The sequence below is a fragment of the Mercenaria mercenaria genome, chromosome 16 (assembly GCF_021730395.1).
Source record: "Mercenaria mercenaria strain notata chromosome 16, MADL_Memer_1, whole genome shotgun sequence".
NCBI classification, from domain to species: domain Eukaryota; kingdom Metazoa; phylum Mollusca; class Bivalvia; order Venerida; family Veneridae; genus Mercenaria; species Mercenaria mercenaria.
In genome coordinates, this window is record NC_069376.1 from 13,500,908 (window position 1) to 13,523,659 (window position 22,752).

Genomic DNA, 22,752 nt, shown 5'->3' on the forward strand with positions numbered 1-22,752 from the left:
AAAGTTCTGTTTACTTACAGTGAAAACACATGCGGCAGCTATCCATGTAGTCAACCATTCAAACCCGATCGTATCAAACAGAAAACCACCGAGACTTGGACCCGCAAAATCTCTGAAAGATAAAATGAGCACACTGCACAATTAACCTGAAATAATTACAGGGACAGGCACCAGCAGTTATGTTTAACTCCCCGTACTGCTGCTGCAGGTTGAAACGAGAATAAAGGGTAAACTCTCATTTGCTAAAACAAGCAACTTTAAAATCGTTGCTTACAATCCTTGATACACGTGTCGAATACAATAATGGTTTCCGAAATATCTCTTTAAATGCTGCTCGAATAATACCACTCGTAGTCGTATCATATCGCTTGTCTAATACCACTCGTAGTTGTAGCATATCGCTCGTATAATGACACTCGTAGTCGTATCATACCGCTCGTATAATACCACTCGTAGTCGTATAATATCGTTCGTATAATGCCACTCGTAGTCGAATCATATCGCTGATATCATACCACTCGTAGTCGTATAATACCACTCGTAGTCGTATAATATCGCTCGTATAATACCACGCGTAGTCGTATCATATCACTCGTATAATACCACTCGTAGTCCTATAATATTGCTCGTATAATACCACTCGTAGTCGTATAATATCGCTTGTATAATACCACTCATAGTTGTATCATGTCGCTCGTGTAATACCACCACTCGTAGTCGTATCATATTAGTCGTATAATACCACTCATAGTTGTATCATATCGCTCGTATAATACCACTCGTAGTCGTACCATATCGCTCATATAATACCACTCGTAATCGTATCATATCGCTCGCCTAATACCACTCGTAGTCGTATCATATCGCTCGCCTAATACCACTCGTAGTCGTATCATATCGCTCGTCTAATACCACGTACTGTCGTATAATCGTATCATACTAATCATATATACAAAACACAGTTGTATCATACTGATTGTATAATACCATGCATAGTCTAACATATCACTTATCTATACAACACGTATAGTAGTCGCAACTTGACCGCGATGGTTGACCTTAGGCTGATTATTCATATCGATTATTTCATTAGTATGAATAAGGGGTGCTTAGGGTATCCATGTATATCTATATGCAGTAAGTTTGTATACAGTGCACTCCTTTTCAATAATAGTTTGTGCCTCATTATGTATTATAATACAAAGGTCAACCATCGGGGTCAAGTTGCGTCCACTATAGTCGTATCACACTGTTTATATAGTACCAAGTATAGTGTTATCATACCACTAGTATATACTATTGTATAATACATCATTATACAGCACTCATAGGCGTTTCATTGTTACTCTAATTTCAACATATAATTTTGATTTATTGTCAAATTGACTGTGAAATTATTGTATTTCCATTCAAACTACCAACCTTTCGTGAACACTTGAAATAAGTAATAATATAGATACAGCCGACTGGAATAACAAATCGATTACCTTAGTTCTTTCAGTATAACAACATTATATAGACTTACCCTAGGGCATACATCGAGACCCAAAGACCTGATACCATTCCGTATGTTCGTGTGTCTTCAGGATATCCGATTTCACTGAAAATTGCAGCAACACCTAATTAATACTTAGTTTCTACAATTAGCTTATATAATGTTTGTAAAAACAAGTTGAAATGTAGTAGTCTTTCACTGAAAATGTTCTACACAACAAAACATTGAGCGTCTGAAGTTCTGCACTTGTTGAGACCTCAGTGGCCGAGTGGTTAAGGTCACTGACTTAAAATCACTAACCCATCACCGATGTTGGTTTGGGCCTCATTCGGGGCGTTGAATTTTTCATGTGAGGAAGCCATCGAGCTGGCTTACGGAAGATCGGTTGGTTCTGCCATGGCGCCTGTCCGTGATGAAATAATGCAACGAGTGGCACCTGGGGTCTTCCTCTAAACTTTACTTGTTAAATGGGAGATAACTGGTGAAGTGGTGAAGATATTCAGCTTCAAACCACACACAAACCCGAACACACACACACGCACACACACACACACACACACACACACACACACACACACACACACACACACACAAACACACACTAAGCTATCGATAATTACCCTAGAATATCAATATAGACATCATAGGTCGGTATCACCGCCATACTGGAGCCCACGCCCAGGACAACCAGCGAGAGTATTGTCAGCCATAATTCACTGAAAATTTAAAAAAGACAATTTATACATTTCAAAACATTCAAAGAACCGGTATTTTGACAGTTATTTCATGCCATACATTTTTCCCAATGATAAGCTTCTACTGATATATTAATTTCTTTTATCACAAGTTTGATGTTGTGGGAATGAAATGAAGCCATTGCATAGAGACTTACCCTAAGCCTTGTTTCCGCAAGGGAAACAATCTAATTATATAGTGAAATTGTTGAGTGAACACCGTTTCTTAATCCTAATCCTGCCCATGTTATATCAGTGCAAAGGAAAAGTAACATATCTATGATAAATGCCATGTATGATTACACAGTTATGCATCTAACAGTCTCGAAATTGATTTCTTCGATTTTCTCATATTAGACATTTCTAACGTAAACGTAAATCGGAAACTGATTACTGAATCCGTAAATGTTATTTGCAAATAATGGTCTAAGGGAGATACTATTGCATTACTATTGGATGAAATTGTCTCCCCTAGACCACAAATTAGCCTAAAATTTTACGGATTCAGTATTCCGTTTCGTAATTACGTTTACGTTAGAAAGGTCTATTTCTAGATATTTTTCCCATACTTTGACGCATATGTATGGGTAGTTCAGATTGTTCTCTTTCCAGTAGTAGACTTTTCAACATATTTCACCTTGTGAAATTCTGTGGGTTTTGCCTTTTTTAGAAAAATCGTCTGTTTGTTTACAAATTTCACCACAAAATATGTCCTACTTTCCCCAGGGCAATCAATTATTTGACCTTTACATAGTTTTGTATTCAGGTTGCTAATCCATGTGGCAAGTATGCATGCTTTTTTCATGATTAGAGGTAAAAAGTGGGTAGTTTGCATGAGGTACTAGGTCAATTGTCACCTAAGCCTATCGTAAAGTCTTTGAGGAGTTGTCTCCATTTTTTCCAAATATTTCACCCGGGATCATTTTTTTCAACCCAAATAATTCTTTTTCAGTAAATGATATTTTAATAATTTTTTCAGTCCTTGTATTCTGATGCAGTTAACTTCACATGCATTTAACATAGATAGCTCCTACTTAAAGTTTGTATTTTCAGTTACAATGCCTACATTGCATAGATCTACATTCGATAATATACGTCGTTCAAAGTATAGGCGACGTTAGCCGAATTGACTTGGTCTGTAACAGGTAAAGAAAGAAGAACTTTTAATTTTTCAGCAGAAAAAGCTTACATGTGATAAAACGAATACAACATTTGTGTCTTTCCACACAGAGCCGCGCTTTTTATTATTTTGTTCAACTCGTTTAATAAGTTTAATAACTTGATTCGATATGAAAAGACACAGCTCATGTAATATCCACTGTAGGCCTATCAGCTTTTTCATTCAAAACGTTTTAAGGCAATTATTTTTTATCTCTATTTTGATTTGCGTATCTGAAATGATGTTGTGCACTAGAAATATGTTGTATTTTCCCATGCAACTTTTATTCAAAGTGTAAATTTAGTGATGACACTTTCAAGTCTCTCTGTCTGCGTCTAGAACTGAAGGTGATATAGTTACCAGAGTCAAATGCTTCTAAATGAGGAAATAAATCTTCTAATACGTTCAAGAGGCTGATTTTTATTTTTTGACAGGTAAGATATTGATTTTATTGTCAGTTTTTATAAGAATATTAGAAAGTTGAAAAACACTGGCTTAGTTGTCTTCAATATGGCTGCCGTATCGTTTCGTTCAGATGTTTTTAAAAGAACGGATGAATTTTCAAATCGTGAAATAAAAATTTATTTTTTTCCTTCATAAGTCAAGTTTTACGAATTAAGAGACGATGACATATGTTATTCTAGGCAAGTTATATGAGTTTCAAGACAAACAGAATAACATACAACTGTCTTTTGATATCAATGTTATCAGGTCTGTCTTTTGATATCAGGTCGATGTTGATATTAACTGGAAGGGGTGGGGTTCCCATTCTGTTGTTCCTGGAAACGGTAAACATGTTTTAGATATCCGATTTGACTCTTTTTATAATACGTGAGTGACTGATGAAAATGTTTGAATACGTGTCTCTGTAATAAACGAGGTGAGCAGCGGATTAACTTTTGTCTCTTGACATACTTCGGGTTGACCGACTTGTAGATCAATAAGTGTATAGTTAAAGCATGGTATACTTACTTAAAACTGATTTCAAACCCAAGAACAGGTGACGGTCCAACCAGTAGAAGACCTGCTGCACAGACTAACATACCAGGTACCAACAGAAATCTGTTGTCCGGCTGAAGTAAAAATATTGACAAAATAACAGTAAAGTAACACTGAATATATATACTTGTTGAATATTTTTGTTTCAGTACATTCCTTATATAAATAATGTTTCAAAAATGTAAAGTACAAAACTATAAGAATAAGCCACAGTATTTCGCGATTTAACAAATATTTGGAACTGTTTACACATTTGGTATCAAACATTCAATGTGAATTAAGATATAGAATGAATTCATATCAAATGTAAACATGTATCACTTAATTAGGCATCTTCTTTGAAACAAAAAAGAAAAAAAGAGCTGTTAACTCACTAGCTTGTCTGCCACGCGACCCCATATTGGTGACGTCACCGAATAAAATGCTGCCATTATTAAAAATAACACACCAACCAACTCCGGACCAAGACCATACTAAAACAAATGGAAATTATACTGGTCAACAAATTAAAATATTCTGATAACAACAAATGTGCCAATTTTGACAATGCACGTGCATCGCAGACAGCACATTTATAAATACCGTCTGGTACAACTACCATATGGTGCGCTGCAACTCAAACTACCAACTAACAATAAATCTAACAAGTTGCAACATAGATCTATCGTTTAAAAATACTTCATTACTATAAATACTCAAAAATGTAGTTGTAGTGCACCACATAGTTAAATAGTATGTTGGCGAGTATGGAATCTAAGTGAACTTAAAACAATTAATTGCCCTTCACAGTTAATTATATAAAGACTCTTTCTGTGACCTTATCCACTACGGCATGGTACGGTACGGTATGGTACGGTACGGTATGGTACGGTACGGCATGGTACGGTACGGTATGGTACGGTACGGTACGGTATGGTACGGTACGGTATGGTACTAGTAGTACGGTACATAAGTACTTTTACTAGTAGTACAGTGCAGTACTTGTTTACTTTTAAAATATATTGTTGTTAAACCATAATCAAGATAATGTAGAACAGCTGTACAAACGTACAGACTGGTCTAGACTAGATCGTAAACTTATAGAAAGGGTGACGACTTACTAATTATGAAAATAAATTTCAGTTCTGTAAGATTAATAAGTGTTTTAGGGTTAGGGTTAGGGTTAGACATTAATCTGTGTGCATTGGTTCATGACTGCATATGCAGACTACATGTATATAGTATATTAAAGGAAACAAAGTCCCATGATTCTGCAGATATTTTTCCTAAAAGAACCTAACACAACTGTTGTTTATGGAATGATATTTAGGTAAATATTACACAATGCCTGCTGACTGTTACAATTTACTCACTGACACTCCCATTGTGCTTACTGGTATAGTAATCATGTATGTTGGCAGCTTTAACACGCTTGCTGACAATGATACCACGCTTGTTGACAATGATACCATGCTTGCTGACAATGATACCATGCGTGCTGGAAGTTACAACTTTTTTGCTGCTTAGACCCTGATGTCTATATCATAATTTCATTTGGCAAAATGACAGTGCCGTGTACCGTATTGGAATATTTCAACATGCCGGGACTGTATATAAGCAACATTGCACAGTTACAATGCTCACAGAAGAAAATACACGATGTGACCACACAATATGAAAGATGCAATCAGCCACTAAGCAAGTTGAAAGTAAGCATAATGCAAAGTGCAACATTGCACGTCACATTTTGATACCAGGGGGCGCAAGTTCGTAGTTTTCACGAAAGGTAACGGGAATATCCGGTCTATAACGGATTTTAATTAGCTCTTGGCTAAGTGTCAAAACAGTCATCACTGACTCAAGTTCATATTCTACATGTTCAAAATGACAGTTTGACACATTATTAGCAATCTGCAAAATTCTGTCCTTAACAGCCAGTTTAATTTGTGAAATCTCAGGAATTTCAAACTGTAAGTCTTCCATTTATATAACACGTCACTTGTTAATAAACGCAACATTAAAAATAAATAAAGTTAAGATAAATGGCGATTTGCAAAAAGGGGAAGTAACTATTGATCTATCTCTATACATATTCGGATATCCTCGATAATCTTTCCGGCAAATATAATTATTCAAAGTACGGAAAAACACGACCAATTGAACATAGCGCCCCCTGTTATCAAAATGTGACATATACTTTTGAAATGACATTATGCTTACTCCCATTTTGCCTAGTGCCTGATTACATTTTCCTTACTGGTTGATCACTTCGTGAATTTTGTTCTTGGATGCATTACAGATTAACCAGTATAACCATAGCATGTTGAAATATTCCAAAACGGTACACGGCACTGTCATTTTGCCAAATGAAATTACGATATAGACATCAGGGTCTAAGCAGCAAAGAAGTTGTAACTTCCAGCACGCATGGTATCATTGTCAGCAAGCATGGTATCATTGTCAACAAGCGTGGTATCATTGTCAACAAGCGTGTTAAAGGTGCCAAAATGCATGATTACTATATCAGTAAGCACAATGGGAGTGTCAGTGAGTAAATTGTAACAGTCAGCAGGCATTGTGTAATATTTACCTAAATATCATTCCATAATATGTTGTTACTGATCACAGGTGTGATGTTTCATTAAAGTGTGCCAAGAGGATGAGGAAAATGAGTGAACACAAGATTGTGTCTACAGACGAACACAACGACAGATAGAGTATACCTCCTCCCTTACAACTTCGTGGTGGGGATGGGAATGGGGTACAAACATATAAATCACGGGAAGCAATGAACTTATCACGCGCTGCCAGAGACATGCAGAAAATCAAGCTGGGAGAACAGTGTGTCGTTTACCAGTCAGCAAGATACACATTTTTGGCACAAAATGGTTTAAACACTATTTAAATAATTTCATATTTACAAATGTTGGAATAGCATATATACCCACCACACGTAGATGTGGCTCCAATGTAGGGTCCAGCACGGACCATACCGACGCCGCAATGATGACAACGATACTGTTTACAATTGTTCGGGGATATATTAGCATTTTTCTAATGGACAAGTCGTCGTTAGTATCCTCATTTACATCTGAAAACAAAAAAAAAGAAGAAAAAACGGTTTTCAGCTCAAACATTTATTTAAATCACAAACAACATATTCGCTCTTAAAATATGTCATTCAATTTTAAGACACCCAATTCTTGAACGAGATCATTAAAGGGAAGAAGCCAGTAAAGGTAAAGGTAAGTTTTATTTACCTCGGTGAAACAATAAACATAAGCTCTATAGAGCTTTTCTGCGACCCTATATTAAGAACAGTTAAAACCAATTATACCTCACCCCCAGCAATTTGCTGGTACCCATTTACAGCTGGGTCGACTGAGGCAATCGTGATAAAGTGCCTTGCCCAAGGACACACCGCAATGGGAGTAGCCAGGATTCGAACCAGGGGCCTTCACCTCCATAGGAAAGCGTCTTAGCCCTCTCGACCACTGCGTCCACAATAGTCTTGTAATCTTGATCTGCTGTTTATTTAAAAGTCGGCGACATGGTAAACTTGAGCAGTGTGAGCCACTGAATCTATTAAAATCGTTTTCCAGTACTTGAATTGAATAGAACAATCATATTGTGTTCGCACAGCACGTTGCAGCAAATTATTTAAATTACGCTATGTATTGTCCGTAAGTATTGACCTGGCACTCATTAATCTTCGCCAATATTTTCGGGCGTTTTCGTTATTTCACGTGATATCCGTGTTCTGAAAATATCTAGATTTATCAAAATAATCAATTTAGAGAACCAACGGCACAGTGGTGTAGTGGTAAGCTCTTCGACTTGAAAACACGTTACCATGGGTTCGAATTATTTTCTAACCATTTTTTTTAAATACAATTCCTTGTGTTTGTATTTGTATCTATGGTTATATATATTTTTATGAAACATTGCATTTTGTATCGCTAACAACAGTTCTTTGAATCGTCCTTTGAATGAATGAATGCTTGTCCGGTCCTGAAGATTTTAAACGACATTTTGTAGAACGGTTTTATGTACGTAGTAGAATGGTAATCGATAGTAGAGTATTTCGTTGATAAAACATGAAAGTGTGACAAGTTTCTGTCTTTTACACATAAAATCATAAAAAAAACAACAATTTGGTCAGACAGAGGACTCGAACACTCAACCCTGAGATTACTGGCAAAACGCTTTGTCCGCACAGCTATATCTGCACATGATACGTGATGGTATATAATTGGCTTTTCAATAGCTATATCATTGTTTGGGTTCGAACACCGAAAATTAATTTACGGAAACATACGGAATATTCATGAGTGCCAGGTCAATACTTACGGACAATACAATACCAAATACTATTGTAAATACAACACTGCAGCTATTGAAATAAAATGAAGTGAATACTGTTGATTTTATTTACGTTAAAACAATAAAATATAACAAGAGCTGTCAGTTGACAGCGCGCTCGACTATTCTCAGTGCTTGAGAGTATAATATAAGCTATGAGTAAAACTTTAACATTACAATAAGCATATAAAAAGTCGAAAAGGGGCCATAATTCAGTCAAAATGCTTGATAGAGTTGCCTCCTCCTTTTTACAGACTGGGGTCATGATGGTAAACAAGTATGCAAAATATGTAAGCAATATCTCAATGGACTTTGAAAATATTTGGGGTGGTACGCAAACTTTAACACTTGTGTGAAGCTAACGCTCTAGCTCACGTCGACGTCAGGGCGAGTAGTATAGCTCCCATATTCTTCGAATAGTCGCGCTAAAAACAGAGACTGTTTGCGTGCTTACGATACCTGACCTTACTGATATACTAGTTGTTAAGTGACCGGAAATACACATAAGTTTGGCGTATTTAAGATTAAGCATTTTGCCATCATTTCCAGTTCTTTAGTCGCCATGTTTTACTCCAAAATAAACTGATTTTCAAACACTATCGGAATCAACATATTCACACGGAATACAACAACAACATATCGACTTTAAATCCAATGATGTTAACAGCTATATAATCTATGTGTCCGCGAGGTTGTCATGCATAGGGTGAAAAAATACTGTTGTTATATGTTATTGGATTTCTTACAAGATCGAATTTTTAAAGGGATATTCACAGTCAACACAGATATGTTTTTATATATGTGAAGTGCGAGGAGTGTCATTATTATAATGCCTTAGGACTTTTCTTTTTCATTCACAATTTCACATGCGTATCCCTTTAACAATCAACTACAAGATATATGGATTTTAGTTAAGTTGGTCTGCAGTTCGCAGTTCGCGTTTCGAATTGCGAACTGCAAACTGGTCTGCAGTTCGCAGTTCGCAGTTCGCGATTCGAATTGCGAACTGCAAACTGGTCTGCAGTTCGCGATTCGAATTGCGAACTGTAAACTGGTCTGCACTTTACGATTCAAATGTCAACGTGCAGTCTGATCAACAATGTCCTGCACATTGCAGACAAGAATGCATTTCACAGTTGGTCTGCAGTTCTCGTTTCGAATTGCGAACTGCAAACTGGTCTGCAGTTTGCGATTCGTGTTGCGAACTGCAAACTAGTCTGCAGTTTACGATTCAAATTTCAAAGTGTGCAGTCTGATCAGCACTGCCCGGCAAATTGTAGACAAGAATGCATTTCACATTTGGTGTGAAGTTAGCAGTTCGCGTTTCGAATTGCGAACTGCAAACTGGTCTGCAGTTCGCGATTCGAATTGCAAACTGTAAACTGGTCTGCGCTTTACGATTCAAATGTCAACGTGCAGTCTGATCAACACTGTCCTGCGCATTGCAGACAAGAATGCATTTCACAGTTGGTCTGCAGTTCGCGTTTCGAATTGCGAACTGCAAACTGGTCTGCAGTTCGCGATTCAAATTCGAACTGCAAACTGGTCTGCAGTTCGCGATTCGAATTGCAAACTGTAAACTGGTCTGCGCTTTACGATTCAAATGTCAACGTGCAGTCTGATCAACACTGTCCTGCGCATTGCAGACAAGAATGCATTTCACAGTTGGTCTGCAGTTCGCGTTTCGAATTGCGAACTGCAAACTGGTCTGCAATTCGCGATTCGAATTCGAACTGCAAACTGGTCTGCAGTTTGAGATTCATACTGCGAACTGTAAACTGGGCTGCAGTTTACAATTCAAATTTCAAAGTGCAGTCTGATCAGCACTGTCCAGCGCATTGCGGACAAGAATGCATTTCATAATTAGTCTGCAGTTTGCATTTCGCGTTTCCAACTGCGAACTGCAAGCTGGTCCGCAGTTCGCGTTCTAAATTGCGAACTGCAATCTTGTCTGCTGATTACAATAAAAATTTCAAAGTGCAGTCTGATCAGCACTTTCTTGCGCATTGCAGACAAGAATGCATTTCACAGTTGGTCTATAGTTCGGAGGTTGTGTTTCCAATTGCGAACTGCAAACTGGTCTGCAGTTCGCAGTTCGTGTTTCGAATTGCGAACTGCAAACTGTCTGCAGTTCGCAGTTCGCAGTTCGCGATTCGAATTGCGAACTGCAAACTGGTCTGCAGTTCGCGATTTGAATTCGAACTGCAAACTGGTCTGCAGTTCGGGATTCGTATTGCAAACTGTAAACTTGGCTACAATTTACGATTCAAATTTCAAAGTGCAGTCTGATCAGCTAACTAATACAGATGGATAACTCTAGCTACCCTAAACGGTGTTATTTTATGCTAAAATCTTTTGATAACGTAGGTAGAATCACCTGGGCTACTCAGGTCAAACACTTGTTATTTTTGTATGGTTTGGGTTATTTTTGGGTTTCACATGATGTTGGAAATATTGACTACTTCGTTAGTATTTTTCGTCAAAGACTCATAGATTGTCATAAACAAAACTGGAAAGAGTCTATCGAAGAATCAAGTAGATGTCACCATTATAAACATTTTAAAACTTTATTAAATACAGAACGTTACCTTACAATAAATTTGCCATTTAAATACAGACTAGCAATGTCAAAAGTTCGTTGTTCAAGCCATAAGCTGCATGTTGAAACTGGTAGGCACAACAATACACCTTTTGAATCTCGTATCTTCGTATCTGCCAATTTTGTTATAATAGAAGTAACACTAGTATTGTTGAATGTGAATATCATGCTTTTTTTCAATGTGAGAAATTTAGTGAGATCCGTAATCAGTATCTTCTTAATTGGTATTCATCTGACAGAAGTATACAAAGTTTTTATAGCATACTTAGCTCTGATAATGAAAAGGTGTTATATCTAACAGCATTGTATCTTGAGAAACTCTTAAATAATGTTTGACCTGTTAAATATGATATGCAGCAGCCTATGTTTACTAGTCGACTGTGTGCTGAACCTATGAATATGTATTTTAACTTATCCGATTGTATATGTATACATTTTGTGGGATCACAACTGTTTATATATTTACTTACTATATATTATGTAGTGTATTTTGGGCCGGAGCCCTTTGTTACATTTCATAAACTTTTGACTTGACTTGACTTGACTTGACTTGACTGTCCAGCGCATTGCGGACAAGAATGCATTTCATAATTAGTCTGCAGTTCGCATTTCGCGTTTCCACTGCGAACTGCAAACTGGTCCGCAGTTCGCGTTCCGAATTGCAAACTGCAATCTTGTCGGCTGATTACAATAAAAATTTCAAAGTGCAGTCTGATCAGCACTTTCTTGCGCATTTCACAGTTGGTCTATAGTTCGCAGTTTGTGTTTCGAATTGCGAACTGCAAACTGGTCTGCAGTTCGCAGTTCGCGTTTCGAATTGCGAACTGCAAACTGGTCTGCAGTCCGCAGTTCGTGATTCGAATTGCGAACTGCAAACTGGTCTGCGGTTCAAGATTCAAAATAAAAATATATTTGAACGTTACTCTTATACTTTTAAGTAACAGGTCAGTATTTGCTAAATATAAAATTTTGAAACGTGCCATGAGAAAATCACTACAGTGGGTTTGCGACCAGCATGGATCCAGACCAGCTTGCGCATCCGCTCAGTCTGGTCAGGATCCATGCTGTTCGCTAATGGTTTCTCTAATTGCAGTAGGCTTTAAAAGTGAACAGCATGGATCCTGACCAGACTGCGCGGATGCGCAAGCTGGTCTGGATCCATGCTGGTCGCAAACCCACTATGTTGATTTTCTCATGGCACGGCTCATTAATGTTAATGGTCTGCACTTCCTCCCTCTTCAGTAGAACTGCAAAGTGCCGGCAAATCTGCGGCTCCTAGTTTTCGATTCGAACTACGAACTGCAAACTGGTCTGCAGTTCTCAGTTCGCAGTTCGCAATTCGTAGTTCTTAATTCGAATTGCGAACTACAAACAGGTCTGCAGTTCGCAGTTCACGATTCGACTTGCGAACTGCAAACTGGTCTGCAGTTCAAGATTCAAAATGAAAATGAATTTGAAGGTTACTCTTATACTTTAAAGTAATAGGCAAGTGTTTGCTAAACATAAATGTGAAAAGTCTGCACTTCCTCCCTCTCCATTAGAACTGCAGACAAGAATGCATTTCACAGTTGGTCTACAGTTCGCAGTTTGCGTTTCGAATTGTGAACTGCAAACTGGTCCGCAGTTCGCAGTTCGCCTTTCGAATTGCGAACTGCAAACTGGCCTGCAGTTCGCAGTTCGCGATTCGAATTGCGAACTGCAAACTGGTCCGCTGTTCGCAGTTCGCCTTTCGAATTGCGAACTGCAAACTGGCCTGCAGTTCGCAGTTCGCGATTCGAATTGCGAACTGCAAAATGGTCTGCAGTTCTCGATTCAAATTCGAACTGAAAACTGGTCTGCAGTTCGAGATTCGTATTGAGAACTGTACACTGTGCTGCAGTTTACGATTCAAATTTCAAAGTGCAGTCTGATCAGCACTGTCCAGCAAAATGTAGACAAGAATGCATTTAACAGTTGGTCTGCAGTTTGCAGTTCTCAGTTCACGTTTTCAAATGCGATCTGCAAATGGAAAAGTAAAGAAGAAATGAAAATCTTGAAATGGAGCTTCTCTATCTTGCAGGATTTCTTCCAATGAATTTAGTAACATTTTTATGGAGGAGCCGCTCATATCAATTACCGGTGACGAATATACTAATAAACTTTGATAATGTGGCAGTTGAGTCTAATAAGTCCAGGGGAGTTCAAAGATAATCCGTCATAGATCTATTGCAAAGCAATTATTGGACAATAAACAATGTCGATTGTATTCAGGTCAACTGCCACATTATCAAAGTTTATTAGTAGATAAGCTTAAATATAAACAATGAAAACATGTAGAAGTTATAGCATGTTTGTCACGGGATGTAACATTTCATGTTCTTTAAACTTAATAGTGACGTGCGCCGCGCATAGCGGGGAAACTAATACTTTTCCCTGGCGGTATCGTCTGCTGTTTAATTGAATTGGATATCCTCGGCAATGAACGTGTTATTACGAATATTAACGGAGATATCCGAGGCACTTCATCCTTGCCCGTACAGTCTTTGTGAATTCTTGTCATGTAGGTTACATTCTACCAATTCAATTCCTTATTTATTTCATATTAATAACAAAACATTCAGACCTCATTTTCAGCACTTTAGAGCATTTCAATGATATGAAAACCATATATGGTCATTTAGTATAACATGTCTTCTTATCAAAAATAGAAAAATATTGACATGTTATGTTGTATATAAGAAAAATAATCTGTTCTAAGAAACATCACCCTCTAAAAATGCCCCCATGAAAACAGCCGTTTAGCAATTACGCGTATGTAGACATTTTTCGCAAAGAATAAAACTTATTCCAGGAAATTTACAACGAAAATGGTCTAGATTTATTCTCAATACAATAAGCAATAAACAGAAGCCAAAATTTTAACTGTCACCTCCTCATGTCACTCATTATAAACACAAACTGCGAACTATAGACCAACTGTGAAATGCATTCTTGTCTGCAATGCGCAAGAAAGTGCTGATCAGACTGCACTTTGAAATTTTTTATTGTAATCAGCAGACAAGATTGCAGTTTGCAATTTGGAACGCGAACTGCGGACGAGTTTGCAGTTCGCAGTTGGAAACGTGAAATGCGAACTGCAGACTAATTATGAAAAGCATTCTTGTCCGCAATGCGCTGGACAGTGCTGATCAGACTGCACTTTGAAATTTGAATCGTAAATTGTAGCCCAGTTTACAGTTTGCAATACGAATCCCGAACTGCAGACCAGTTTGCAGTTCGAATTCGAATCGCGAACTGCAGACCAGTTTGCAGTTCGCAATTCGAATCGCGAACTGCGAACTGCAGACCAGTTTGCAGTTCGCAGTTGGAAACACGAATTGCGAACTGCAGACCAGTTTGCAGTTCGCAATTGGAAACACAAACGGCGAACTATAGACCAACCATGCCATGAATATACTACCACTTTAGATTTCATACAGTTTGCCGGGTTTTAGTGATGAATATAGCCAGTCTATCCCTCTGATCCATGACATTCCGTGCAAAGCATGGTTGCAAATTCATTCCGTGCAAAGCATGGTTGTAAATTATCTAAATTCATGTACACTGCTGACTAGCTTACAAATTAAACCAACTATCAGTCAAATCGAGTCTGCAATATTTACTATTTGTTTTGTCCTCGTTGCTTCTGAGGGATCTATTTTTCAGATTTTGTTAGGGCCTAATATATTATGTTGTTAAGTGATTAAATATATACATGTATCTATTTCAAGAATTAAAAAAAGAAACATTTGATAATTTTAGGATTTTATTTAATAACATCCTTACATCCTTTAAAGATGTTTCAGCAAAAAACTTTTTATTTACACTACAGTATGGTCTTTGATTTTAATGCCCCCGAAGGTGGCCATATTAAAATCGCGTTGTCCGTCCGTCCGACCGTAACTTTGTAAATTCTTGTCCGGGCTGTAATTCTGTCATCCATGAAGGAATTTTGAAAAAGTTTGGCATAAATATATTAACCTTAATGAGACGACGTTTCATGTGTAACACTCAGACCCCTTTCTACAAGGTCAAGGTCACACTTAGAAGTCGGAGTCTGTTTTGTGTCCGGATCGTAACTTTGCCATTCATCAAGAGGTTTTAAAAGTACTTAGCATAAATATTTATCAAAATGAGAACCTTAGCTCCAAGGTCAAGGTCAGACTTCGTGTTCAAATGTTAACAGGGTTATTTTTGTGTCCGATCCATATTTCTGCTATCCATGGAGGGATTTTGAAATATCTTGGCATAAATGGTAACTATAATCGGACAATGTGTCACGCGCAAGACCCAGATCCCTTGCTCTAAGGTCAAGGTCATATTTAGAAGTCATATCATAATAGATCTTTACGTGTCCGATATATAACTCTGTTATCCATGAGGGGATTTTGAAACAACTTGGCATAAATATTTACCATAAGGAGGCAATGTGTTACGCGCAAGACCCAGACCCCTAGCTCCAAGACCAAGTTTACACTTAGAAGTCAAGTGAAAGGTTAAAAGGGTCTGTTTCATATCCGGTTCGTAACTCATCATGTTACAATCTAAATATTTCTAGATTTTGTACCAATTGCAAATTAGCTCAGTGGTAAAGCATACAGTCCATGTTAAACAGATATTTTGCCGTGTGGGTTCGAAACTCACCATCGACATTATTTTTTATGCCCCCGGCATCTACTGATGCGGGGGGCATATAGTGATCGTCCTGTCCGTCCGTCCGTACGAGGTTAACCAAATTGGACACGTTTCGTCTATCATCAATACCCATTACTAGAATGACTTGATACTAATGCAGATGTAACCTGTGAACATTCCTCATCTTCAGACATCACCTGACCTGAGTTGACCTTGACCATGACCTCATTTTGGACTTAGGTTGCTTTATATGGGCCATCTCTTGGTTAACCAAACGGGACCGTTTCGTCTAGCATCAATACCGCTTACAAGAATGAATTGATACCAATACAGATGAAACCTGTGAACATGCCTCATCTTCAGACATCACCTGACCTGAGTTTGACCTTGACCATGACCTCATTTTGGACTTAAGTTGCTTTATATGGGCCGTCTCTTGGTTAACCAAACGGGACCGTTTCATCTAGCATTAATACTGCTTACAAGAATGAATTGATACTAGTACAGATGAAACTTGTGACCATTCCTCATCTTCAAACATCACCTGACCTCATTTTGACCTTGACTGCGTTTTGGACTTAGGTTGCTTTGTATCGACAAGGATGCCACCGGAGGCATCAAGCGTTTATTGAACGCAGCTTCTTGTTTTTTCTCGTAAACATTTAGATTCCTTCATGAACTATGTAACAACACAACAGAGAAGTATCATAAACCGATATGGCAGATCAGAAAAGTTTACCATTATATTAAAGATGATATTGACTGAATGCATGCATTTAAGCCATGCAAATAATAAACATACTGTTGTTTTATATAAAGGCATACATACAAATACAAACCACCAAAGAAAGAAACAAAAATACGTGAATTAAAATGAAAACGAAAAGAAAAAACAAAAACAACACACACACACACACACACAAATACAAAACATGAAAAAAAACCACGTAGATTCGACACCACAAAATGATTACGCGCAAGACCCAGACCCCTAGCTCCAAGATCAAGTTTACACTTGGAAGTCATGTGAAAGGTTAAAAGGGTCTGTTTCATATCCGGTTCGTAACTGTCATTAATCAAGAAATTTCGAAATTAATTAGCAGAAATATTCCCCGATAACGAGAAAACGTGTCGTGCATAACAACCAGACCACTAGCTCCACGGTCGAATCGTCACATTTAGAGGTTAACGGTTTACATGGTGTGTTTCTTGTCAGTTCCATACATATTCTGTCGATGAAGACATTTTAAAATTACATGGCATAAACGTTCCCTGTATTGAAATGACGTGTCATACACAATTCCAAAATCTCTAGTTTCAAAGTCAAAGTCAAACTTAGATTAAAAAGTTAACATTTATGTTTCTTCTCCAGTCAATAACTCTGCCATCATCAAACATTACTTGTCACAATTGTTCCCTATGATGAGTTAGTGTGTCATGCTCAAGACCCATACCCTAGCTCTAAGGTCAAGGTTACCTTCGGAGAAATCTTTTATCTTGTCGAAAAATTTGTCATACCTTAACTATTCTGGCATATTTTGCGCATCGAACTTTAGCATTCTTGGACAAACCTCGGGGGCGTTTGTCACTAATAGTGCCATCTCTTGTTTGAGCTTCAATTCTAACTTTGAGAGTTATATATATTTGTTCTTATCCCTTTAAAATGTCAAGGTCAGTAGTGGCTATTGTCAAGTTACCTTAAAGACACACCAATAACTAACTGTAACATTTTGTATTTCCATAATGCTGTCTGACTAAATTACATCTCCTATTACGCTATACTTAGGATCTGAAGACGTGCTATTGACGACCATTCCGTTAGCCAGGAAAAAGGCTTACTTACAACATTTTGTAAGAATAAAAAATATATATTTAGACTGGGTTTTTGATAGTTACTTTTTTATGACGTTAAGTGTCAGATAGCCGGTTAGCTCTGTCGGTAAAGCGTTAGCTCTGTCGGTAGATCACTTGCTCTGTAAGCGACTGGTCCCGGATTCGAGTCCCTGACAGCCTACACATTTTTCTTAATCTTTGACATTCGAACAAGTCGTCTGATTGGTTAAAAAATATATTTGCGAAAATAAAAATAGCAATTCTGGAAATCAAAAATATACAGAAGACGATTAAGAATGGGTCCTTCTCGGATCTTCGTTTAGAAAATCAAGTACTTCAGTCAGATTGTTCCATAATTGTAATTATACATTTTTGTATGGAGAAATGAGAAATAACTAGTGTCTACTTACAGTTTGACAGTAACAGATATAAGGCTAAGACAATGTATTACTAAATATATTATTCAATTATTGTAGTAGTATTCACGGTACTTCATGTATTAAGGTGAGTTTAGATCACACTTTGTTTCTATATACAGTGTAAGATAGTTATTATTCTATTTTTTATAAAACTATACTGAGAAGAGAATGACTAAGATTGCAGACGAAGTTATGAAAACCGGACTGAGCATGTCCACCTGTCATCTTGTAGAATAGTTGTATGATACCAGTATCACCAGAATTATTTGCACAAAGTTCATGTAGGAGGAAAAAGTAGACCACTAGGTATTGGTGGGTCTTTAACTCTTCTAATTTGTTAAATACCGATGGATAAAAATAAATGCTATAGCCTATAATTAACGGTCAATGCGAATACGTTAATGTTACACACCGATAGCCACACGAAAACTACATGCAGATATAGACTTGCCACAGTTCTCTACTGCGAAAATCTAAAGTGGTAATTTTGACCGGGAATTCACGGCATGTGTGAAATGCATTCTTGTCTGAATGCGCAAGAAAGTGCTGATCAGACTGCACTTTGAAATTTTTATTGTAATCAGCAGACAAGATTGCAGTTTGCAATTTAGAACCCGAACCGCGGACCAGTTCGCAGTTGGAAACGCGAAATGAGAACTGCAGACTAATTATTAAATGCATTCTGGTCCGCAATGCGCTGGACAGTGCTGATCAGACTGCACTTTGAAATTTGAATCGTAAACTGCAGATTAGTTTGCAGTTCGCAACACGAATCGCGAACTGCAGACCAGTTTGCAGTTCGCAATTCGAATCGCGAACTGCAGACCAGTTTGCAGTTCGCAATTCAGATCGCGAACTGCGAACTGCAGACCAGTTTGCAGTTCGCAATTTGAAACGCGAACTACGAACTACAGACCAGTTTGCAGTTCACAACTGGAAACACAAACGGCGAACTATAGACCAACTGTGAAATGCATTCTTGTCTGCAATGCGCAAGAAAGTGCTGATCTGACTGCACTTTGAATTTTTTATTGTAATCAGCAGACAAGATTGCAGTTTGCAATTTGGAACCCGAACCGCGGACCAGTTCGCAGTTGGAAACGCGAAATGAGAACTGCAGACTAATTATTAAATGCATTCTGGTCCGCAATGCGCTGGACAGTGCTGATCAGACTGCACTTTGAAATTTGAATCGTAAACTGCAGATTAGTTTGCAGTTCGCAACACGAATCGCGAACTGCAGACCAGTTTGCAGTTCGCAATTCGAAACGCGAACTACAGACCAACTGTGAAATGCATTCTTGTCTGCAATGCGCATGACAGTGTTGATCAGACTGCACGTTGAAATTTGAATCGTAAACTGCAGACTAGTTTGCAGTTCGCAACACGAATCGCGAACTGCAGACCAGTTTGCAGTTCGCAATTCGAAACGCGAACTGCAGACCAACCGTGAAATGCATTCTTGTCTGCAATGCGCAGGACAGTGTAGATCAGACTGCACGTTGACATTTGAATCGTAAAGTGCAGACCAGTTTACAGTTCGCAATTCGAATCGCGAACTGCAGACCAGTTTGCAGTTCGCAATTCGAATCGCGAACTGCGAACTGCAGACCAGTTTGCAGTTCGCAATTCGAAACGCGAACTGCGAACTGCGAACTGCAGACCAACTTAACTGATATGATATATGGCCTATATCAAACCCATAATAACAACTCAAGAACGGAACAAGAAGAACGTGTATGAATACGTTATCACACTACCTGGATTTCACCTTGATTTCATTCAGTTTAAATGACAATAACTAAAATGTTTGTTTACTTTTGATATGATATACACAACAGTGTATGACAGATAAAGGATAATTTTGTGTTATTAGTAATTTATTTGTATACTTTAGTTTGTGCAACTAAATGTTCGTGACTTCTTCATTCTTTCAAAAACATCTTGCATCGTCTGGACTTGGTTCTAATGGGCCTGAATTTTATCTACAATCCTAATTCGGTACTGATAATAAACCCGGTAATTTGATAATTTCCCGCAAACGTCATTTCTCGTACTGGGAAAAATGAATAACATACATGATGATCAATGGTGAGCGTTCGGATGCGATTTATTTAATCATTCGTGTTACGTACTCGTGATTTAGTTATCATGCATCCTAACTCCTGCTCATATTTTATTAACTGATGAAATATAGGAACAGGTTTATTATTTCTTAATTAAAGACATTAACTTACCGTTTAGTACCATGTATTTAAGACATTTTAAAACTTAAACTTACCGTTTAGTACCATGTATTGAAGACATTAAACTTACCGTTTAGTACCATGTATTAAAGACATTAATTTATCGTTTAATAACATATTGAAGACATTAACTTACCGTTTAGTGCCGTGTATAAGACATTAACTTAACGTTAAGTACCATGTATTAAAGATATTATCTTACCGCTTATTACCATGTATTAAAGACATTAACTTACCGTTTTGTATTGGAATGAAATACCAGATAAGTGGTAACGCTATGAAAGAACAGCCGCCAATCACAGCGAACGGTAGAATAAAACCACCAGCCTGTAATGCAAGTAATATCACGTGGACTTAATTGTTTAAAACCTAGTTTTTAATGGTCTTTTAATAAATATAACTATTAAAACTCTTTTCCGCTTGAGAAAACATATATCTTAGTGTGTTCAAGACTTAAGCATTTGTCAGCAAGTATAGATAAAATCATCCATTTCTAAATTGCATTAAAATCAACGCCTTATTGAGCAATTTGATTACAAATACCTCCATGTATCGCTTACCGGCGGTTTGAGTTTTGTATAGCTTTCATTAATGGAAGATAAATATTGCAATATAGTCTGATTGCATGATAACACACAGTAAAACCATTATAAGGCAAACAGTCATAAAATCTAGAACATAGACTTAAAATGAAACCGGTTTATCAAACTTTATAGAAATATGGTAGGAAGAATATCTTGTTATTACTGAGAAAGTTTGATAATAATACGTACAGCATAGAGGAAGCCACCGACTGCTGGCCCTGCCACCATACCTATACCCGTAAATACTTCACCAATACCCTGGTTGGAGGACAGAAACATATTTATGTAAGTTAATTTGTATTTAAATATACAGTGTATCAAATAATTTCTCTGGGAATTGAGAAATTGCCAGGCAGAAATCTTATAATCTGTGTACAGCTAACCACGGGGAGATGCGGGCGGCCAAAACAACACCTGATATCCTCTACAAGCAGTACTTCTATTACATTTTTTATACACAGTTTTATTATATACATATAAATATACATTCTGTAGGGCATGCATAGAAAGAAAATATGAACTTCGACAGAAATAAAAGATCAAGCAGATCCTGTGCATCCCCCTCCCCCACCCCCAACCCAACCCCAAAGTTGGCTAAGAAGTGACCTATACTCATTCAAGTTGCATCCAACTATTTTGGAAAAGGAATAATATTTTCTTAAAACTTAGAACCAAAAATTCACCGGAGACCACTATTTCGTATCTATATTTCCTTTTTTTTTTCAATGCAAGTGCCCAGAACCCCTGAAATAAGGGGGATGCCAACTCTCTTTCCCAAACGTTTAGACCAAACAACGATGCACAATAGGTCACCATTTAAAAACTGTACTTTTTTCATGGGGGATATTCCCTTTATCTCCTAATACGTGCGGAGGGTATCCTCCCGGACCTACCCCCTCTCGGCACTATGCGTCTCATCGGGAACACATTCGTTCTAAACTTTCGTTATTATAAAAACCAATTAAAATGTATTGCTTCAGACAGGAGTTAATAGTCATTCTTAAAAAAAAAGAAGAAGAAGACAAAAAGTGTATAATAAAAAGGACAATTTAACAGCGGTATGATCTGAGAAATATTCAACTCCCACAAATTTTGTCAACCCAAACCTAAAAGCAACATTCCATAAGAAGTTGTTGGTAACATAACATTACTTTACCACACATGAATTTTTTTCTAGAACTCGTAGTGATTTAAATACAGTTAGTGTTGACAATCAAGCGAAAACAAATAATATTACACTGAACTATATCAAATTGCTGCAAAACGTGTTATATTATTCAATAAAGTACAATGTAACAATATTTTACTCAACATACCATGCAATTTTAACAGACTTTATACATATTGTCAGTTCATAGTGTATACATTGCACTACTGACTTGTGTAAAGTAAACCATTAAATTCTAAATGGAAAAAAAGAGTTATTGAATGGTCTGTCGACCAGTAGGTGTGTACTCACAAACACTGTAGCGACGCTGTCAGGAAAGTGCCTCACAAGCATAACAAAGCCGGCGTTACTAAGACCTGTACAGCCGAGAGCCAGCAGGACTCGTGTGACAAAACACAAACTCACAAATAATACTATACTATCAGACGTGTCTACTCTGTCTAGAATACTGAAAAATGTAGCAAAACAATGGTGTCAAAGAAAAAAGGTAAAGGTAAGCTTTATTTTACATGCATAAAATCA

At 37.5% G+C, this 22,752-nt stretch overlaps 1 protein-coding gene across 1 annotated transcript in view; it reads right to left on the reverse strand.

The window, feature by feature from the left end:
* The window catches only part of LOC123540520 (MFS-type transporter SLC18B1-like), a 34,622-nt gene that overhangs the window by 4,200 nt on the left and 7,670 nt on the right, over positions 1-22,752 (reverse strand). The window contains exons 5-13 of the mRNA XM_045325611.2: positions 22,522-22,678; positions 21,252-21,320; positions 20,715-20,805; positions 7,315-7,457; positions 4,762-4,860; positions 4,361-4,461; positions 2,116-2,211; positions 1,526-1,600; positions 19-112 (exon numbers count right to left, since the gene is read on the reverse strand). Coding sequence (XP_045181546.2) covers positions 19-112; positions 1,526-1,600; positions 2,116-2,211; positions 4,361-4,461; positions 4,762-4,860; positions 7,315-7,457; positions 20,715-20,805; positions 21,252-21,320; positions 22,522-22,678 — 925 coding nt within the window. The remainder of the gene's footprint in view (positions 1-18; positions 113-1,525; positions 1,601-2,115; positions 2,212-4,360; positions 4,462-4,761; positions 4,861-7,314; positions 7,458-20,714; positions 20,806-21,251; positions 21,321-22,521; positions 22,679-22,752) is intronic.